The sequence below is a fragment of the Schistocerca gregaria genome, chromosome X, assembly GCF_023897955.1.
Source record: "Schistocerca gregaria isolate iqSchGreg1 chromosome X, iqSchGreg1.2, whole genome shotgun sequence".
NCBI classification, from domain to species: domain Eukaryota; kingdom Metazoa; phylum Arthropoda; class Insecta; order Orthoptera; family Acrididae; genus Schistocerca; species Schistocerca gregaria.
In genome coordinates this window covers 96,966,642-96,985,982 of record NC_064931.1, presented here as the reverse complement: position 1 = coordinate 96,985,982, position 19,341 = coordinate 96,966,642, and the positions used below count along the sequence as shown (strand labels likewise).

At 45.2% G+C, this 19,341-nt stretch overlaps 1 protein-coding gene across 1 annotated transcript in view; it reads right to left on the bottom strand.

Annotated features, from left to right (window-relative positions):
* LOC126297917 (uncharacterized) overlaps window positions 1–18,037 on the bottom strand; it is an 88,328-nt gene extending 70,291 nt beyond the window's left edge. Inside the window, exons 1-2 of the mRNA XM_049989233.1 lie at window positions 17,996–18,037; window positions 1,246–1,582 (exon numbers count right to left, since the gene is read on the bottom strand). Of these exons, the coding sequence (XP_049845190.1) occupies window positions 1,246–1,582; window positions 17,996–18,037 (379 nt within the window). The remainder of the gene's footprint in view (window positions 1–1,245; window positions 1,583–17,995) is intronic.
* Between the last annotated feature and the right edge of the window lie 1,304 nt (window positions 18,038–19,341).

Here is a 19,341-nt window from a genome sequence, read left to right as displayed (position 1 = left end):
AAAGCCAATAATCGCATGGACTGAGGTCTGGGGATCTGGGAGGCCAAGCATGACGAAAGTGGCGCCTGAGCACACGATCATCACCAAACGACGGGCGCAAGAGATCTTTCACGCGTCTAGCAATATGGGGTGGAGCGCCATCCTGCATAAACATCGTACGTTCCAGCAGGTGTTTATCAGCCAGGCTGGGGATGATGCGATTCTGTAACATATCGGCGTACTTCTCACCCGTCACGGTAGCAGTTACAAAACCAGAATCACGCATTTCCTCGAAGAAAACAGGCCCGATAACGGTAGATGTGGTAAATCCAACTCATACCGTGACTTTCTCGTCGTGCAATGGAGTTTCCACGACAGTTCTAGGATTTTCGGTAGCCCAAATTCTGCAGTTGTGGCCGTTGACAGACCTTCGGAGCGTGAAATGAGCTTCGTCGGTCCACAGCACGTTACTCAACCAATCGTCATCTTCCGCCATCTTCTGAAACGCCCACACCGCAAATGCCCTCCGCTTCACTAAATCGCCAGGTAACAGTTCACGATGCCGATGGATTTTGTACGGATAGCATCGGAGGGTACGCCTAAGTGCCAATCAAACAGTAGTGTATGGAATGCCGGTGCGACGTGCGACTGCACAAGCGCTGACTTCCCCGTGCATAGACGAACCTGCTAGTCTCCATTTCTTCCTGAACTGTCTTAGCCTTGTGCTCGGTCGGCCACTGCGGGGTCTATCGTCTAAACAACCCGTGGCTTCGAACTTCGAAATCATTCTCGCCACAGCTGCAATTGTCAACGTACCTTTACCCGTTCGAATCCCATTCCTATGGCGATAGGATAGTAACGCTGAACTAGCACATTCCCCATTCTGATAATACAGCTTCACTAAAAGCGCCTTTTCAGGTAACGTCAACATGCTGCGACTGCTGGCGCATCTGATTCTCTCTCTCATTACAGCTCCTTTTATACACAATTGTCATGCACAGTCACTGACATTTTGCTGTCCGGCTCTATCTGTCGGACATTTTGTGAACTTTTTTTTGGTTCTAATAAAACCCCATGTTATTCCAAGCATGTGTGTAAATTTTTACCTCTCTATCTACATTATTCCGTGGTTTATTAAGTTTTCAAATTTATACTGACTTTTTGATCACCAGGTATGTAGTACATTTCGAGCCAATTTTACGATTGTTATCTGCTGCCCTCACAGTGCTGCAATTTCAGTGATAGGCATTGTAGTTTCGATCATACCTGAGGGAGCAACGTCCTTCGCAGCCTCCATCAGCCGGTACTGAGCGTCCGCAGGCTCTCGCGATTCGTACGGCTGAGGTAATCCGACGCCAGGTGGTGGAGCCGTCCTCCAGTTGTAGGGTGTCGGGCCGGTCCGTGCTCCAGTCTGGCCGTGCCAGCAACAACACCCAGCCGGGGGTGGCGGCAGGAAGTGGCCCCGCGCTTCCTGCGCCGACACGTGCGCGCGTAACACAATCACCGCTCCCCGTTTACGGATAACAATTAGAGGAGAGACCACCTCGCTGCCGTGGTCGCGGCTCCTCTTACGGGAAGCGCCTAACCGCTCCTCCTGCACGCTCTGCCCCAACAATTCGCGCCCACGCAATCACTTGGCAGTCCAGCGTCTGCTAGGTTGTGTTACAGATATGGAACAGTGCGGACAAATGTCTTAGGTATAGCTGAAAAGATGTAATTAATTCTGTAAAAACGTTTAATGACATACCCTAGCCATTCCCACGGAAAATAATGAGGTCAAGATGAAAAGATATCTAACTGACAATGGACGACTGCGTTTATTAGATCATAAATGTACCTATTTTTCGGCCTAACTACCTTGTAGGTTACTGGATTTCTTCCAACAATTTTCCAGTTAGTACATTACGTTTATAAAGATCGATGATGAAAGGTCTACCTATGTACAGTCTCTTCGTTGATATCTCTAACTACAAATTTGGGGGGAACATGGCAGTCAGGATGAAGAAACGCCATTGAGTAAGATGATTCATCCAACCTCAGTTTACTCATGCCCAAACTACATTTGTGGGCAGATGTATTTCCTTTTGAAATCCTAACATATTCAAGTAGTTAGTTACTTAGTTAGTTAGTTATTTAAAAGCATATGCTTTGGGCCACTTCGCCCGATAAATCGTAAATATGCGGAACGAGTCAGTTTACAGAATACTGAGTTAACTATTTTCTAAATACGGTAGCTGTGGTGTCAGCGAAAGACAACACACTTGCCTTTAAATCGGCCGCGGTCCGTTAGCATACGTCGGACCCGCGTGTCGCCACTGTCAGTGTTTGCAGACCGAGCACCGCCACACGCAGTCTAGAGAGACTCCCTAGCAGTCGCCCCAGTTGTACAGCCCACTTTGCTAACGATGGTTCACTGTCTACAGACGCTCTCAATTGCAGAGACAACAGTTTAGCATAGCCTTCAGCTACATTTACTACGACCTAGCAAGGCGCCATATTCAGTTACTATAAGTACAGATAATATTGTGACTCGTGTACCGTCAAGAGCGACGTTCATCATTAATGGATTAAAGTTAAGTATCATACTAATTCCGTCCGCTTTCTGAATACTCATTCCTTGTCATGTTCCAGACCTCACGTCAGTATAGTCCTTCCCTCCTCACGCCAGCCTGCGTGAGCTAAAACGCTTGCATTTCGGCCTCCCCTAGTAACACGGTGATGGCTCTTCTGCTAACACAACAGTAACAAGCTAACTACGTACAGATTAGTTCACGAAATATAAACGCAAGTAAGTACAACACTTTCACACTGAATAAGCTGTTAGTTTATGAATAAACAGTCTTCCGCGGAATAAAAGGAGTTGCGTAGAACTAATTTTATCAACTTACTTTCCGAGCTACTGTTGATATCCGTTAGAAACTTAATGTCATTGGGTAATTATTTAAAGATGTTAGTAACAGCATTATTCGACCCTTTCTGAGTTAAAATCCGTTTTAATTAAGAGTAATGAAAATTCTTTTCTCTTGAAGTATTGGTATTATGGCTATCTTTATTCCTTCTGAACTCTTCCGAAATATTTACAGCAAATTTCATGAGGGAAAATATGTCCTGTGATGGTGTAGTTGAAATTTTCAGCTCTTTTAACAGCTATCTACAAGACTGTCGAAGGCGAGTACCGCATATTATTCTCGTGGCATGCTTTTGTACAATGGAGAGTTCCTTTTTCAAAGATGAGGTACTCCAGTATATAATTCCATATGACGCCACCTAATAAAAATTAGCCAAGTATCTTAACCTACTGATTTTTCTGTCAAAATGATTCAAATGGCTCTGAGCACTATGGGACTTAAGTTCTGAGGTCATCAGTCCCCTAGAACTTAGAACTACTTAAACCTAGGGACAACACATCTATGCCCGAGGCAGGATTCGAACCTGCGACCGTAACGGTCGCGCGGTTCCAGACTGTAGCGCCTAGAACCGCTCGGCCACCACGGCCGGCACGCCAGCGCGCGCCTTAACCGCTTTGGCTATCTGTGCATGACTCTCAGCCTGACCCAAAATACCACATGTCGTCGTCCTTGTGTCACAACCTCTACTCCTACACATATTATGTAATTCCTATACAGGGGAAGACATTTTAATTGAAAGTCTCTGCCTGGTAGCGGCGGATAAATAAGATGTGGCAGTACCTGTGTAGTTTAGAAGAATGATGCAATGTTTCTTCGGACATGCATGCATGTCCGAAAGAACAAGCACTGCAATATCGTATTTATCCAACGATACTAGGCAGCGACTATCAATTAAAGTATCCTAACCTGTATGGGAATTACATAATGTGTGTACTAGTACAAGGTGTGACGCAGGACTGAAGATATATGGAAGTTGGGGTCTGTCTGTGAGTCTTGCACGGATAGCCAAAGCGATAGTTCCGTCTCGAGCGCACAGCGGGATGTTTGTTAGTTTATCGTTTCACCGCAGAGTCGCGGGCGCGCCTGGACATCATTTCCTCAGTCCTGTTTGTGTCTTCGTGTGTGTCGCATCGTTGTTTGGTCCACAGCGTCAGTTACTGTGTGTGTCCGTTAGCAGTGGCGTGGTCCGCTCATAATATCCACCGTGGGTTCCAAGTGTGTTCCAAGAAAAAGTACAGTCAGCTTTAGTTTCGATAAACCCACGCTTCTCGTGCATCCTGGTTTTTAGGAGACTCATGATTGGCTTGTTAATACAATTCATGTAAATCCTGATCAGATTCATACTGCCTGTTTTTATACTGATAACTGTATCTTTTGGATCCACTTCAAGTAGATTGGTAGCTTTTGCGTCATAGTTCTCAAGTTCCCTTTAAGCATCCTGATTGTTCCTTAAGTGTGGTGTTTCTTGCTAACACGGAACTGCATTAAATCAGTGTCTGAGTGTGCAGTCTGTCGCCGGAAGCTGACGACGGTTTATTTAAGATGTTGCTGACTTATGGTCATGTGAGGGGTATACGGCGTGAACGCTGGCCCTCAACACCGGTTGCAATGTTATAGCGGAATCCGTTCAGTGGCGAGGGTAGTCAAACGTAACATTCCTTCCCATCTACAGGTCTGCTGTCATTGCATTCACATAATGTATAGTGGGCAAGTGGGGACGTGCTTTCCCTGCAGTGAAAGTGGCCACCTTATATCTGCCTCCAGCATGTATTTATATTGCACTCCACATTTCAAAGCGTCGAAAACTGACATTAACTGATCTCGTTTCTACTGCTAACTGGGTTGGTGTCACGTCATCCTCTGGTGCAATGGAACAACAGAGGGTTGCGCAGCTTACTGCTTCCGACTTTCTGCCTTTATACTTGCAGCACGGTCCTGAAACTGTTGCTGCCAAGCCGACAATGTCCACAGTGCAACAACGCAAGAGACGTACGCAGGATGGCGAGGAGTCGGATACGTCTCCTCCTCACCCACACCTCCCTGAAGTAATTTTATCAAAAAAAAAAAAAATGGTTCAAATGGCTCTACGCACTATGGGACTCAACATCTTAGGTCATAAGTCATAAGTCCCCTAGAACTTAGAACTACTTAAACCTAACTAACCTAAGGACATCACACACACCCATGCCCGAGGCAGGATTCGAACCTGCGACCGTAGCAGTCACGCGGTTCCGGACTGCAGCGCCAGAACCGCACGGCCACCGCTGCCGGCAGTAATTTTATCGGTTGATGTATCTTTTAGTGCTGAGTTATGCATTCCACATGGGGTCGATAGTGCGAAAACATCTACTGAGGTGTCTAATGTTCCCCTAGTGCTCTTCCCACGGTTGAAGTAACTCCTCCGGAACCACCCAAGGTCGTTGAGTCTTCTGATGTTCCAATGGTTCAACAGCAGAAAATTGAGGCTGTCCTAAAATTACCTGTTCCTTTGATATCATCCATTCAGGTGTCGGAACGACTATCTGTTGTTACTCCAGCAGAGGCGATTGGTGGCCATGAAATTCCACCAGTCGATCGCGATGTTGCGCGCCATACCTCTCTAGTGCGTTGATCTGAATTTTAAGGATCCCATCCTATTGAGTTGCCCTCAGCGGTTACTTGTTTGTCACCAACTTTACATGATGATCAAGAACCGCCTACGTCCTCGACTGCTGACGATGTTGCGCGCCATACCTCTCTAGTGCGTTGATCTGAATTGTAAGGATCCAATCCTATTCAGTTGCCCTCAGCGGTTACTTCTTTGTCACCAACTTTGCATGATGATCAAGAACCGCCTACGTCCACGACTGCTGACGCTGTATTATCATGTAGTCGTTGTAAACAATGCGTCAACACGAACGGGCGCTGGATCGTGGAAAGAAGGAACATAAAGATTGTAGAGGCGGGGTTGGGAGCCTGCCACCCTCTGATTCGTCACTGGCCTCGGCAATGGATTTTGACACTCGTTGATGACGTAATTCAGTTGCTCAGCACCGCAAATTTCGTTTCTGTTGTTAAAGAATGCAGGCTTATACATCTCTTTCTTTGAATTTAATTGGGTGCCATCGGATCTGCGGCTCGCTACGTCGCGTCAATTTATGTATAGTTCCTCTGCGAATGTCGTATTTCTACAAGATGTACAATTTGCTCGCTTTTCTCTCCCTGGGTTTTACAGTGTGTTTAATGTGGGTCCCGAATGTTCAACGCGGACTGCCTTGTTTTTTAGGGAGGGAATTCCCATTAAAGGGATTGAAGTGCTTGATAATGGTAGAGGAATAGGATGTACTTTTCTTTACCTGACCTCGACTCACCTTTACGCGCCGTGCAGTACTGGATGCATTTTGGAGGGTACCTGATTTTATAAGGAAGAAGTGGTTTATTTGTTAGGGAGAAGTCTGCATAATATTCTGATAGGTGGTGCTTTTAACTATGTGTAGCGTCCTGTAGATAAGTCTCCCAATTTTAATTTCTATCGGGAATTGTAAGATTTAGTTCGTTCCTTGAAACTGCAAGATTTTTGTGGCTGTAAATATCCGACTCTTGTCAGATATACCTATTTGTCTAATACATCTAGCAGTAGGCTTGATAGTTTTTATTTCTCTAATAGCATCTGTGATTGGATTTTGGGTGTCGATGTCATCCACGCTATCTACACTGACCACTGCGCAGTTACTGTTACTTTAAATAACACGCAACAGTCGGTGACATTGTTTCTATCGCCCTGGATGCTGAATGTAGTGCATTTGGAGGATCCCTCTCTTTATGAGGTGATCCGGGAAGTGTGGGACCGTAGTCTCTCTTCAACTGCGCGATGCTCCTCTGTTGTGGAATGATGGATGTAACGGGCAAAGCCGGCGCTCACACAAACGTTGATACGATTCTGCGATGACAGAGCGCGGAAATTTCGGAGGACGCAAGAAATTTACTACTCTCGCTTACGTTACCTTTATGAAAGTGTGCATCAGGCTCCACTACGGATTGCAGACGACAACCGCGTAAAGGCGCGGTTGTTACGGTTGAAGTAACGCCAAATGGAAGGATTAAGGATGCGATACAAACCAATTTCCGTGGTGGCTGATGAATTGACTTTTTTATGTCATCTCATTTGATACCAGACTCGTCGTCCATGTACGTGTATCACGTCTCTCAAGAGCGAGGACGGTAATGTTGTGGCGGCATGAAAGGACATATTGCTCTACATCAATTCTGTGTTGGGTTGCATCTGGTATCCTTTCCTGTCAATACGTCATTCGATTTATTTATTCAGTCTCTGGATCGTAGACTTACACCTACTCATAATGCTGCGTTTTTAGAAGCTTTCCAATGTGACTATGTCTATGTCCTTATTGTAAGATCGTCTTCTCGCAAGTTGCCGAGGTTGGATGGTCTGCCTAAGGTGTTTAATGTGCGTTTTTGGCCTTTGTTGGGTGACTATTTTTGCATTCCTTTTGAACGAAGTGTTGAGAGGAAGGTTTGTGCCCGACTCGTTGAAATCTGGCAAAACTGTTTTAATTCCTAAAAGTTCTGGTAAGGAGGCAACTGATAAATTTCGTTCGATTACCTTATTAAATTTTGATTATGAGACTGTGGCGAGAGCGGGGAAAGTTGTTGCAGACCATCAATGTTGTATTCCTGCTCGTACTACTCTGACCCCGGTAGTAGACTGTCGTGATATCATATCGGTGGCCGCTCTTACTTCTGTTCGTGATGCTCTGGCATTTTTGGATCTTCACAAGACGTTCGACCGCGTCAGCCGTGGCTTCTTGTTGCAGGTACTGGAAGCCGTTGGGTTCGCAATTGACGCGCGCAGGGTCTCGTATAATCTGTTCACGGGAATCCAGGCTTCGGTTGTAGTCAATTGCCCTCTAACATCCTCCATTACCATCCGTAGTGGTTTTCCTCTGGAAGTCCGCTTTCAGTGTCATTGTTTGTTCTATCACTTGAGCCCCTTCTTCGACTAATCGTCGCTCAGTTACAAGGATGGACAGTCTTGGGCGAAACCATACCGGTGTGTGCGTACGCGGATGATCTGATATTGTTACTCCGTTCTCCCGCTGAGATTCCATTGCTCAAGGCTACGTTATATGTCTTTCCCATTGTATCTGGTGCGCGCATCAATGAAGGCAAATGTCGATTGATGAAATTACGGGGTTTTGATTATGCTGTCATTTCGTGAGCGATGGTGGTCGATAGACATAAACCGTAGGGAGTCATAATTGACCGTTCTCTACTCCAGATGCCCTGTATGATGAGGGAATGTTAACACTATGCTTTTGGGGGTGATGTGAGAGGATACTAATCTCTTCAAGGACATCAGAAGACAGTGCAATGTTGCTCACGAACTCAGGGATTAATAGTGTTTTCTGCAATCCCTTGAACTATTCCATTCCAACCGATTTTCTAGTCATGTCATTCGAACATCTATTGAAATGAGCATTCAGAGCCTGGCAGGATTTCCATACTGTTTGCACTGCTCTAAAGTTTAAGGCCACCAAACGCACTGAAAATACTTCTTGTTAAGTTCTGCACCTAACTCTTCTGCAAAAGCTGACAGTTCACGCTGATTCTTTGGAGATTGATGATACAACGCATACAGCTTGTTAGAAAAGATGTAATATGCTTCACAACAGGAACCTCTTCGATTGCATCAGCAACACCTTATTCAGTTCGGTGGCACAAACAATGCCATTGGAATAGTTTGTTTTATTTGTTCTTACGCCGCTCTAAAACATCTAAATTCCTACCTAGCATCATCGCTGCATGTGATTTCAATTGTCATTGAAATAATTGAAAAAAACTGTGCTTCAGAAAATTTAGGAGTTCTCTTTCTATTGTTTTTGCATGCGTTCTTTTAAGTTTAATAGTATCCAATAAGAAGTGTGTTGCTCATGTGGAGATCATGTTAAATTTTCAAGTCCAAGTCTAAATGCGGTTTTTCCCTTTTCACTGCAAAATACGCTGTGTGAAACACTGTCCTTGTACTTCCAAAAATATGTTTCTACTGTTCAACTAAAAGGTTTTCTAAAACATCGTCTTGCCTTTCTTTTCGTTATCTGCATGTTGTTAAATGGGCTTTGGAATTCTTACGTTTACGAATTTTTTTCTCATTGATGTTAACTGAGCTTGATTTCTTCCACAAACTGGACCCACCGAAATACTACTTCGTTTTTTATACATGTACACTCCCTGTGATTTATTCACTCCTATATTCTGCACATCTGTACACACTAAGCAACCCAACTTGCCTTCCATTCGCGCTAACCACTCATATTTCGTCTTAAATTTTCTCCATGTATTGTCGTTCCAACAAACAGGATAATTAGGCATGTTTTGGGAATACAAATAATCGGAATAACTTCACTTGATTGGCTTTTATCTTCAACAATACATGTTTCAGTGCTACTATAAGTAAATGAAGTATATGAGCCATTATAAGTTTCACGTTTTTTCGAACCACATTGACCAACTCCTGTAGTTGAAACTCTGAAAATAGATTTACTGAAGTAATCTATTATTCTGCGTTCCACACTGAAAAAATACACCTGTCAATTTCTAGCATAGTTTATTCACTTTTCACTCAGAAATGTAATATGTCAGGCTTTAAAACGGCAAAGTAATACGTAGAACCGAAGGAGTCGGCAGAACTGTACACTACAATGCCAATAAGTTCACTGAAAAGAAAACTGAATAAAAATACCCGCCCCGACGGTGCAGTGGCCAAAGATTAATGCTGATAACAATCGAACTGTAAACGCACAAACGAAAGGCACGACATTCACTCGAAATAAAGAATAGGCCTACTGTAATAATATCATAGCAGAGGGTCTAGTTGAGAGCCGACATTTAACATTGTAGCTGGATCATTGAAGATTGCAATATCGGCATAAGGAAGCGGGAAATTGTTTTATTTTGCTTCAACCTTATCTTACAGATTAGGTGCCAGATAGGAGTCAGGTTTTGTTGTATTATTGGCCTTCAGGCGCTCGCGAAATTTGAAGCAACGTTAGCGCACGTGCGGTGTCATTTACACCACCAGAGATTGGTTTTCGTTTTCGAACGCCCATACATTATTACATCTAGCTATAGAGTCAAATCAGTCAGTGTCAAGGTGACGCACCTTAAGGTGAGCCGATAGATAACCAGGGATTGTCTGAGAATCAAGTGCTTAAATAGTTACATGTTCAAGAGGCCGCCCACGCGAGCTCCCGAAGGTTAAAGAATACAACATCAGCCTGCCGAAGAAGGGAATTGTTTCCAGACATAAATGATAAATAATTGAAGCCCTCAGCTGCCGACAGGTGTTGTTGATATACCTCAATGGGGACAGCTAAAAATGTGTGCCCCGACCGGGACTCGAACCCGGGATATCCTGCTTACATGCAGTCGCTCTATCCATCTTTTTTTTTTTTGTTCTTGTTCGATATTGTTCTTTGCGTTTGGTCTGGGCGGACGTCACAAGACATCCGCTTAAGTTGATCGTTCATTCTTTGACTCAGTTTTTTTTATTACAGAGAGCAAGCAGCCCTCTGACCGTACACGCTGAGCTATCATGCCGGCATCCATCGGAGCCACCGAGGACACATACGAATAGTGCGACTGCAGGGACTTAACCCTTGTACGCTTCCCGTGAGACCCACATTCTCAACTGTCCACAATCTACATATGTAAAGTACCTAATAAATATTTGCCCATCCCCTCATTACTCACGCAGACTAAGGTGACGATTCCCGTAGGAGTTCGGGCAACCTGTGCGCATTCGCACAGATTAAAGTAAATGGCTGGGTAGCCATTTTCAGACATTATTATCACATCACGCGATGTGAACATCTAAAGGCGAGTCGACATCGGTTGCGCAACGCCGTTCAGTATTGGGTTGGGTTGTTTGGAGGAGGAGACTAGACAGCAAGGTCATCGCTCTCATGGGCTTAGGGAAGGACGGGGAAGGAAGTCGGCCGTGCCCTTTCAAAGGAACCAACCCGGCATTCGCATGGAGCGATTTAGGGAAATCAAGGGAAACCTAAATCAGGATGGCCGGACGCGGGATTGGACAATCGTACGCCTTTTCAGTGGCCGGTGCAGAGCAGCCCAGATCTGCCAAGAATGGTGGTCCAGTGTGTGCGCGCGTGTGTGTGTCAATAATAATTGAAAACGAGAAAGGCCGTCCAAACAAAGTGCGAATTTCCTTTGGTGTTCCGACACTGCACGGAACGTTTCAGTGTTGTGCACAGCCCCGTGGTTTGATGTCCACGCCGGCCGCGCTGCGCCGAACCTTCTTGGATTTGCGTGGGTGCCTGACCCCATGCGCCTGATATTCGTTGTTCTTTTTTATTGACTTGTTTATCTGGGCCATATATCAATGCTCTGTTGACTTCACAGCTGATATGTTCCATGAGGTATAACTCAGAATTGACGCTAATTTAATTCAGAGAGGCGATGAAAGAGTATTATTGTAATAAGAAAATATTCTCCACGTAAAATAGTAAGAGGACTGTGTATCCCTCGGGAAGAAAGTGGGGGACGGCATCCACCTGCGTTCCCCCTCCAATACGACCCAGCTAAAAACACGAGGAAACACATAATGAATTCACAATATTTACGTCTTTAAAGCACCGTTTTCGAACAATTGAATGTAACTAGTGGCAAAAGAACAATAGTGCATCACACAGAATAAGGAGAAACACGGTAACAGTGTGAAAGAAAAAGTTCGGAATATAAAATTGTGCTTATGTTTCGGAAATGAAGTAATACTGAGACCTCCACAGCACATGAGAGGAAAGGCAAATGCCAACAAACTATCTCACTGAAGATGCTTTAGAGTGAGAAAACGGCGAAACGCGCCTGGGAAAAGTAAATTACAGCTGCAGCAAGAAAAGGCGGTTTTATTTACAAAACAAATAAACGGTTTACTTACTTTTTTCCATTTGTCTCGTTGTCATTTGACTGTCTCTTATGATTTACATCTAATTGGGATGTCATATTAGCACTTGTATCCTGATATTGTTAATTTATTTTTAAAACGTCAGTGCACTATGTTTGTTGACTGACGGCAACAAACTATGCTGTTAAAATTTTGATACAGTTTTAGCGCATTAGTTGTGCAGTTACCTCATATCCACATTCTGTGACTTATGTTTAGCGTTAGGCAGGCGTAATCTGAGAGCACGTGTTTTATTCTGCGTCAGCTCTTCCCAGTGTTTTCAAAAGTATAAAAGTCTCAACAACAGATGTCACAAGATTCCAGACAATAAATAATAATATACAGTCACTTGGGACACTAATAAAGGAAAAAGGAAATATTTTGGAGTTTAATGTCTTAAGTACATTACAGATGGAGATCTAACTCAGAATTAGAAATATTGAGAAGGAAGCCTACCAGTGACATCCCGAAGGAAACATGTCAGCCTTCTCTTTCAATGGTTTGGGGTATAGCTGAATCAGAATGCTTACACAATGATTCTAAAAGTATTTCTTCCGAATGCAGAGCCACCTTCTTTGGAGCTTGTAACTGCTGCAAAGTACTGTCATGTTACGGACGACAGTACTTTACGTTAATACATCATGCTGTTACGCTTCAACGGCTTTAAGACGAGTATTTGGTCATCGTGCTTCTCTCGCAATGTAGATCTGAAGGTGATACCAACATATTCGTAGTAAACGATGAACCTGTCATAAAGGAATAGGGTACACTATTATGTCAACTGCAAGTGACAATGGAGTCGACAAAAAGCATGATACATTCTTACGAAGCCCGGTGAAATAGTTGCGGCGAGTAAGTCAACGGTTGCAGTTACCAGTACAGTACAACCATTCTATGGGGATTCCGTCCAAATTATAGCCGGTACACAAACTTAAGCCCAGTAATTGCGTAAAAGAGCAGATGAGTTATGAAGATTTTACTGCCATTACTGAACATGACAGGTGTTTGTTCTGACGAATCATTGGGAATAATGAAATAGAATTTCCTAAGTATCAGTAAAGACAGAAGCATATGGCTACCCAGGACTTCGAGAACCAACGTTATCACTGATGTAGAACTTGAAAAATCGAGAATTAACGTGTTTCGTGTTGTTTCTAATAGACGGTTTCTGCCACTATTGCTCTTCGTCGAGAGAACTATTACAGAACACGAGAAGCCTGATGTATTAAGACAGTACTTAATATCACAAGTCGTGGATGGAGACGATTTGTGAGGTTCTTTTCAAGACGCGGTTACACCAAGTTGGAGTATAAAAGTCCGGAAGTACCAGAGTCCACAGATCGGAGGACTGTTTGCACATCTTCCGCAGACATTGAATTTGTATATGGTCACCCTTCTAATTGGATCTTTCGATGTATGGGTATTTGTCAAGGAATCCTAGGAGGGTCTGGGGGATATGGTACTGTAGCCTGCCCCAGAATTACACCTCATTCTTCTTAATCTCAGAAACAAAGAAAGAAAGAAAGAGAGAGAGAGAGAGAGAGGGGGGAGGGAGTAGACGGAGAAGATTGTTTGCAACATAGCTTTCAGACATAACAGTCTCAAAAATTTTCTTGCTATTATACTTCGTATTATAATAGATTAAGAAAATATCTTTGTCTACTCTAGAGAAATTGGAGACTGCACGGTGATACAAAATTTTTATGAGCTCAGTCCACCTCCTTCCGCCCTCCCCAGACCAAAATCCTGGATTCACCTCTGCATCCCTTCAGTCCCAGTTACATTGCCTAAATTGAGATCTCATGTCTTCATAACCACTGACCACATCTCAACAGACCTATTTGAGTGTGCTTGGCGAGAACGGAACTACTATCTTGACTTGCGTCGTATTACACATTGCACTCACGTGGGATACACGTGTAAGTTCGCTGTTTCAGGAAGTGGTACTGCCATGCATTTATAGTCAGTGTTGGTGAAATTTATCAAACGTTCCGATATTTTTACTAACAACTCTTTATAGCCTCTTATTTAAGTTAGAGCGAATATGAGATTATCTTAAAATTTTTATACATTTAAGGTCGGTAGGTTTTTTAACTACTCTTTGGGCAGTATTTTAACTGCAAGATACGGTCGCAGCATTAAAATACTTCCAGCACATCCGATTCTGTAGTTTACAGGTAAGCAAAGGCAGAAATGAATAGAATGGTGGCCATTGTTCTATAAGCAATAGTGCCTACTTGCGGGCATCCTGAAACGTTTTTAATTCGGAATGTTCCCACTCCTGATAGAGCTATAGAAAAACAAAGTATATATATATATATATATATATATATATATATATATATATATATATATATATATATTAATTGTTGTGTGTGTGTGTGTGTGTGTATGTGGGTGTGTTTGTGTGTGCGCAGTTCTCTTCCAGTGCTTGCACCGGCTCTCTTCCTGTGTGTCATTGGATAGGTCCGCTAATCGACGAGGGCTGTTCTTCGCAGAACAAAGGCGATCTCCACACTTCCGCACTCAGCGACGTGTGATTCATCGCCGCTATCGTTTTCGTGCTACACACCTCGTTAACAGGCGATTCGGCCCTTACCACAGTGTGGCAACAGTTCGAGTTTTTCTGCTTCCTGCGGCCCATGATGTCCACTAATACAGACTTCGTGTTTCATTTAAAAATGCGATAATAGTTCCGGTCCCTCTTACATTAATTTTACCTTCTGGGAACTTAAATAAATAATACCTACTAATATCGTGCCACAAATTATCAACAATTCTCTATCTAGTCCAAGTCAACGGAGGAAAATCTGGGGAAAAAATCGTATCGTCGATTATTTTTGCACAGTGCTAGGAGGAGTTTCATGTACAACATACTAAATATTCTGACCGACGAGGTGTCAGCGTTGAGGTTGGGTTGGATTTAAAGATTACTTTTTTACATTTTTCTTTAATAACTCGAATAACACTGCTTCTAGCGAAAATGTTGCCCGGTAAAAAATTAAACTACATTAAATTTCCTGCAAAAAAAGGCCCAATTCGTTCTCTCTAGAACTAATAGTTTCCGCGTTGCAGGGGTGGAGAAACCACCAATTATTAAAAGTATCGTTTGAATGGTATAAAATTGATGTTTAGTGTTAAAAGAAGTGGTTTAAAATGAGTATTACATGTGTGTACCACATCTAAGTGCAGTAGAGCCGTATTAAGGAATAAATTACTTTCTCTTGGTGTAACAGGGTGGAGGGCGGAGATGTATGAATAAAGGGGTGAGAGAAGGCACGTGGCTGGATCGTGCTCATACACTTCCATCCTTCATAGGTCTGCAAACTAAAGGTCGAGCAGATGATTCGCCACTCTGCCTAACCCAAAACGTTACAAGAAGCAACTACAGGATGTTTATCAAAGTTATATGGGCCCTCCACGGCGCGCCTTTTAAATCACTGGCGACGCTGTGTGCAGAGATGCCTGGGGAGCTATCATTGTGTACAAAATGTGTTAACACTGCACGGAATACCGATATGAGTTACTAATAACACTAACGCATGTTATGCATAGGGACACAATACACGCAAATTTCTGCCAACTATTCTACACTACTACAGGAGTAATTGATTCTCAGTCATCCTGTTCGGCAGCTGCAGTGTTCTTCCAGGGAAGCCAAATTCTCTAGCTACGAGCGCTGCTCACTTTACAGTTAACAGACGGGCTGTACCACTCCTGCATTACCATTCCTGCGAGAATACAAAATAACTTCACTGGTCTCGTGTTTTCTCACTGAAGAGCCATAGAAATTGGTATAGGCATGCTTATTCAAATACAGAGATACAGGGTGTTTCAAAAATGACCGGTATATTTGAAACAGCAATACAAACTAAACGAGCAGCGGTAGAAATACACCGTTTGTTGCAATATGCTTGGGACAACAGTACATTTTCAGGCAGACAAACTTTCGAAATTACAGTAGTTACAATTGTCAACAACAGATGGCGCTGCGGTCTGGGAAACTCTATAGTGCGATATTTTCCACATATCCACCATGCGTAGCAATAATATGGCGTAGTCTCTGAATGAAATTACTCGAAACCTTTGACAACGTGTCTGGCGGAATGGCTTCACATGCAGATGAGATGTACTGCTTCAGCTGTTCAATTGTTTCTGGATTCTGGCGGTACACCTGGTCTTTCAAGTGTCCCCACAGAAAGAAGTCACAGGGGTTCATGTCTGGCGAATAGGGAGGCCAATCCATGCCGCCTCCTGTATGTTTCGGATAGCCCAAAGCAATCACACGATGATCGAAATATTCATTCAGGAAATTAAAGACGTCGGCCGTGCGATGTGGCCAGGCACCATCTTGCACCACGAGGTGTTCGCAGTGTCGTCTAAGGCAGTTTGTACCGCCCCAAATTCACGAAGAATGTCCAGATAGCGTGATGCAGTAATCGTTTCGGATCTGAAAAATGGGCCAATGATTCCTTTGGAAGAAATGGCGGCCCAGACCAGTACTTTTTGAGGATGCAGGGACGATGGGACTGCAACATGGGGCTTTTCGGTTCCCCATATGCGCCAGTTCTGTTTATTGACGAAGCCGTCCAGGTAAAAATAAGCTTCGTCAGCAAACCAAATGCTGCCCACATGCATATCGCCGTCATCAATCCTGTGCACTATATCGTTAGCGAATGTCTCTCGTGCAGCAATGGTAGCGGCGCTGAGGGGTTGCCGCGTTTGAATTTTGTATGGGTAGAGGTGTAAACTCTGGCGCATGAAACGATACGTGGACGTTGGAGTCATTTGGACCGCAGTTGCAACACGGCGAACGGAAACCCGAGGCCTCTGTTGGATCACCTGCTGCACTAGCTGCGCGTTGCCCTCTGTGGTTGCCGTACGCGGTCGCCCTACCTTTTCAGCACGTTCATCCGTCACGTTCCCAGTCCGTTGAAATTTTTCAAACAGATCCTTTATTGTATCGTTTTTCGGTCCTTTGGTTACATTAAACCTCCGTTGAAAACTTCGTCTTGTTGCAACAAAACTGTGTTCTAGGCGGTGGAATTCCAACACCAGAAAAATCCTCTGTTCTAAGGAATAAACCATGTTGTCCACAGCACACTTGCACGTTGTGAACAGCACACGCTTACAGCAGAAAGACGACGTACAGAATGGCGCACCCACAGACTGCGTTGTCTTCTATATCTTTCACATCACTTGCAGCGCCATCTGTTGTTGAAAATTGTAACTAGTGTAATTTCGAAAGTTTGTCCGCCTGAAAATGTACTGTTATCCCAAGCGTATTGCAACAAACGGTGTATTTCTATCGCTGCTCGTTTAGTTTTTATTGCCGTTTCAAATATACCGGTCATTTTTGAAACACCCTGTATGTCAACAGCCGGAATACGGCGCTGCTGTCGGCAACGCCTATACAAGACAACAAGTGTCTGGCGCAGTTGTTACACACACACACACACACACACACACACACACACACACACATTCGAGTGAGAGATGTCGAAGCGAGCGGAGCTACGTACTGCGAGGGGTGTGGCGGATCGCCGTCCGGCGGAGCTTGTTACGTCGGCGGCCCCATCCGGCCCCCCCACTTACGACGGACCACGCAACGAATGAGCACATGATGGATATCGCTATGGAAGCGCTTGCAGTTCCACTTCCAAAGAGGGAGGAAGACGAGCCCTCTGCCGTACCACCACCTCGTCGGCAGTCCGGCAAAAGCAGAAGAGAAGAGGATACAGCCCCTACCGGCGGGCGCAGCTCACCGACAGAGAAGCGATCGAAACAAACGCCTGCTGCTGATGTCGACGTATTCACTCGTCCGAAAAGACGCCACACAGCGCGAAGAAAGGTGCTGTCCACCTACGAGCCGGCACCTATCGACAACATTTTTGCTGCCCTTGAGAATGCCCCAGAGGAACCTCCGCGCCCTTCCACAGCGCCAAAGAGGGATCCACCACTACCGCCGAGTGTTCTGAAATATGAAGGGACCTTCAAGCAGCTGCAATAGCTTCTCACTAGCTGGACGACGGCAGTCTACAATGTGAAGGTCGCCAGAAGAGACATGTACAAGATTACACTGCGCTCAGCGGACGACTACCGACGTGTGACGCAGGAGGGGTCTGCAAGAGCAATCCCTTTCTTCACTCACGCCACCACACCGGAACGCGTCCTGAAGATCGTCATCCGACATCTGCCCTCGACATGGAGCCGGATCACATTAAAGAAGAACTTAAAGAGTTCGACTTCAATGTCAGAACAGTGGTCAAGATGAAGCAGCCCAAATCACGTGACTACATGCCCCTGTTCCTCGTCATCGCAACGGATACAATCGAGAACAGGAAGCTCTACCAGTTCACCCGACTCGCCAACGTCTCGGTGACCACAGAAGACTTGCGCGCCAAGAGAGGCCCTGTCCAGTGCTACCGGTGCCAGGGCATTGCTCCGTTAGTGGACAACCGCACATCGTCAACTTCGCGGTCGTGAAAGGCATTCCGCGCCGGATCCTCGCATCGACGCGGAATGTCCTCTCGTCTGACCATGTGCCAGTTGTTTTTGACGTCGATCTCGACCCACTGCAGCTACCCAGTCGTGAAGTGTCACTCTCTGGAGTCAACTAGTTTCTCTTTCGCAACACCCTGACCGAGTCCCTAACTGCGATGCCACCTGTGGACGACACGGAAGCTGAAGATTCACTCCTTCACCTCACAGACGCTACCCTCGACGCAGTCAAAGAAGCGGCTCCTCCCAGACGGGAGCGCCAGGATCAATCTCGACAGCTGCCCCCCGATCTCCTTGCACAAATTGCGGAGAAGAACAGAGTGTACTGAGAATGGCAGCGTACACGAAACCCCGCCACTAAACGGCTACTCAACCGTATGCGGCACGAAATCACGGTGGCTGTGGACAATCACCGCAACCAGGAGAGGGCTAACCGTGTGGCGACTCTTCAGCTTGACGACGGGTCTGCCTGGAGGACCACGAAACACTTCCTACGGCGAACGCATGCTGCGTCTCCGAACTGCAAACGGATTTGTCTGTGAACCAAACGCGAAGACTGACGTCCTCGCCGATGTTTTTGAAGAGAATTTCAAGCCTGTAGGGGATCCACTGGACGCAGAACATGACGAGATGGTCGCCGACCGGCTCCATCGCTATCTGGAAACGGAGGGCGATGACGACATCGAGGCCACAACACCTGAAGAAGTCTCGACGGCTCTCAAGGCCCTCAATCCCAAGAGAGGTGCAGGCCCCGACGACGTCTCCACTGTCATGCTGAAACAACTGCCTGAGGAGGCCTCCACTCACCTGGCTGCAATCTGCAACAAGATCTTTCGCACAGGTCACTTTCCCCTGCAGCTATCGCCCAATTAGTCTGCTGCCTGCCACCTCGAAGGTCTTCGAGCGCGTCTACCTGACGAGGCTACAGCAACACGTCACCGCCAAAGCTCTACTCCCAGATGCCCAGTTCGGCTTCCGTAAGGGCCACTCGACGGG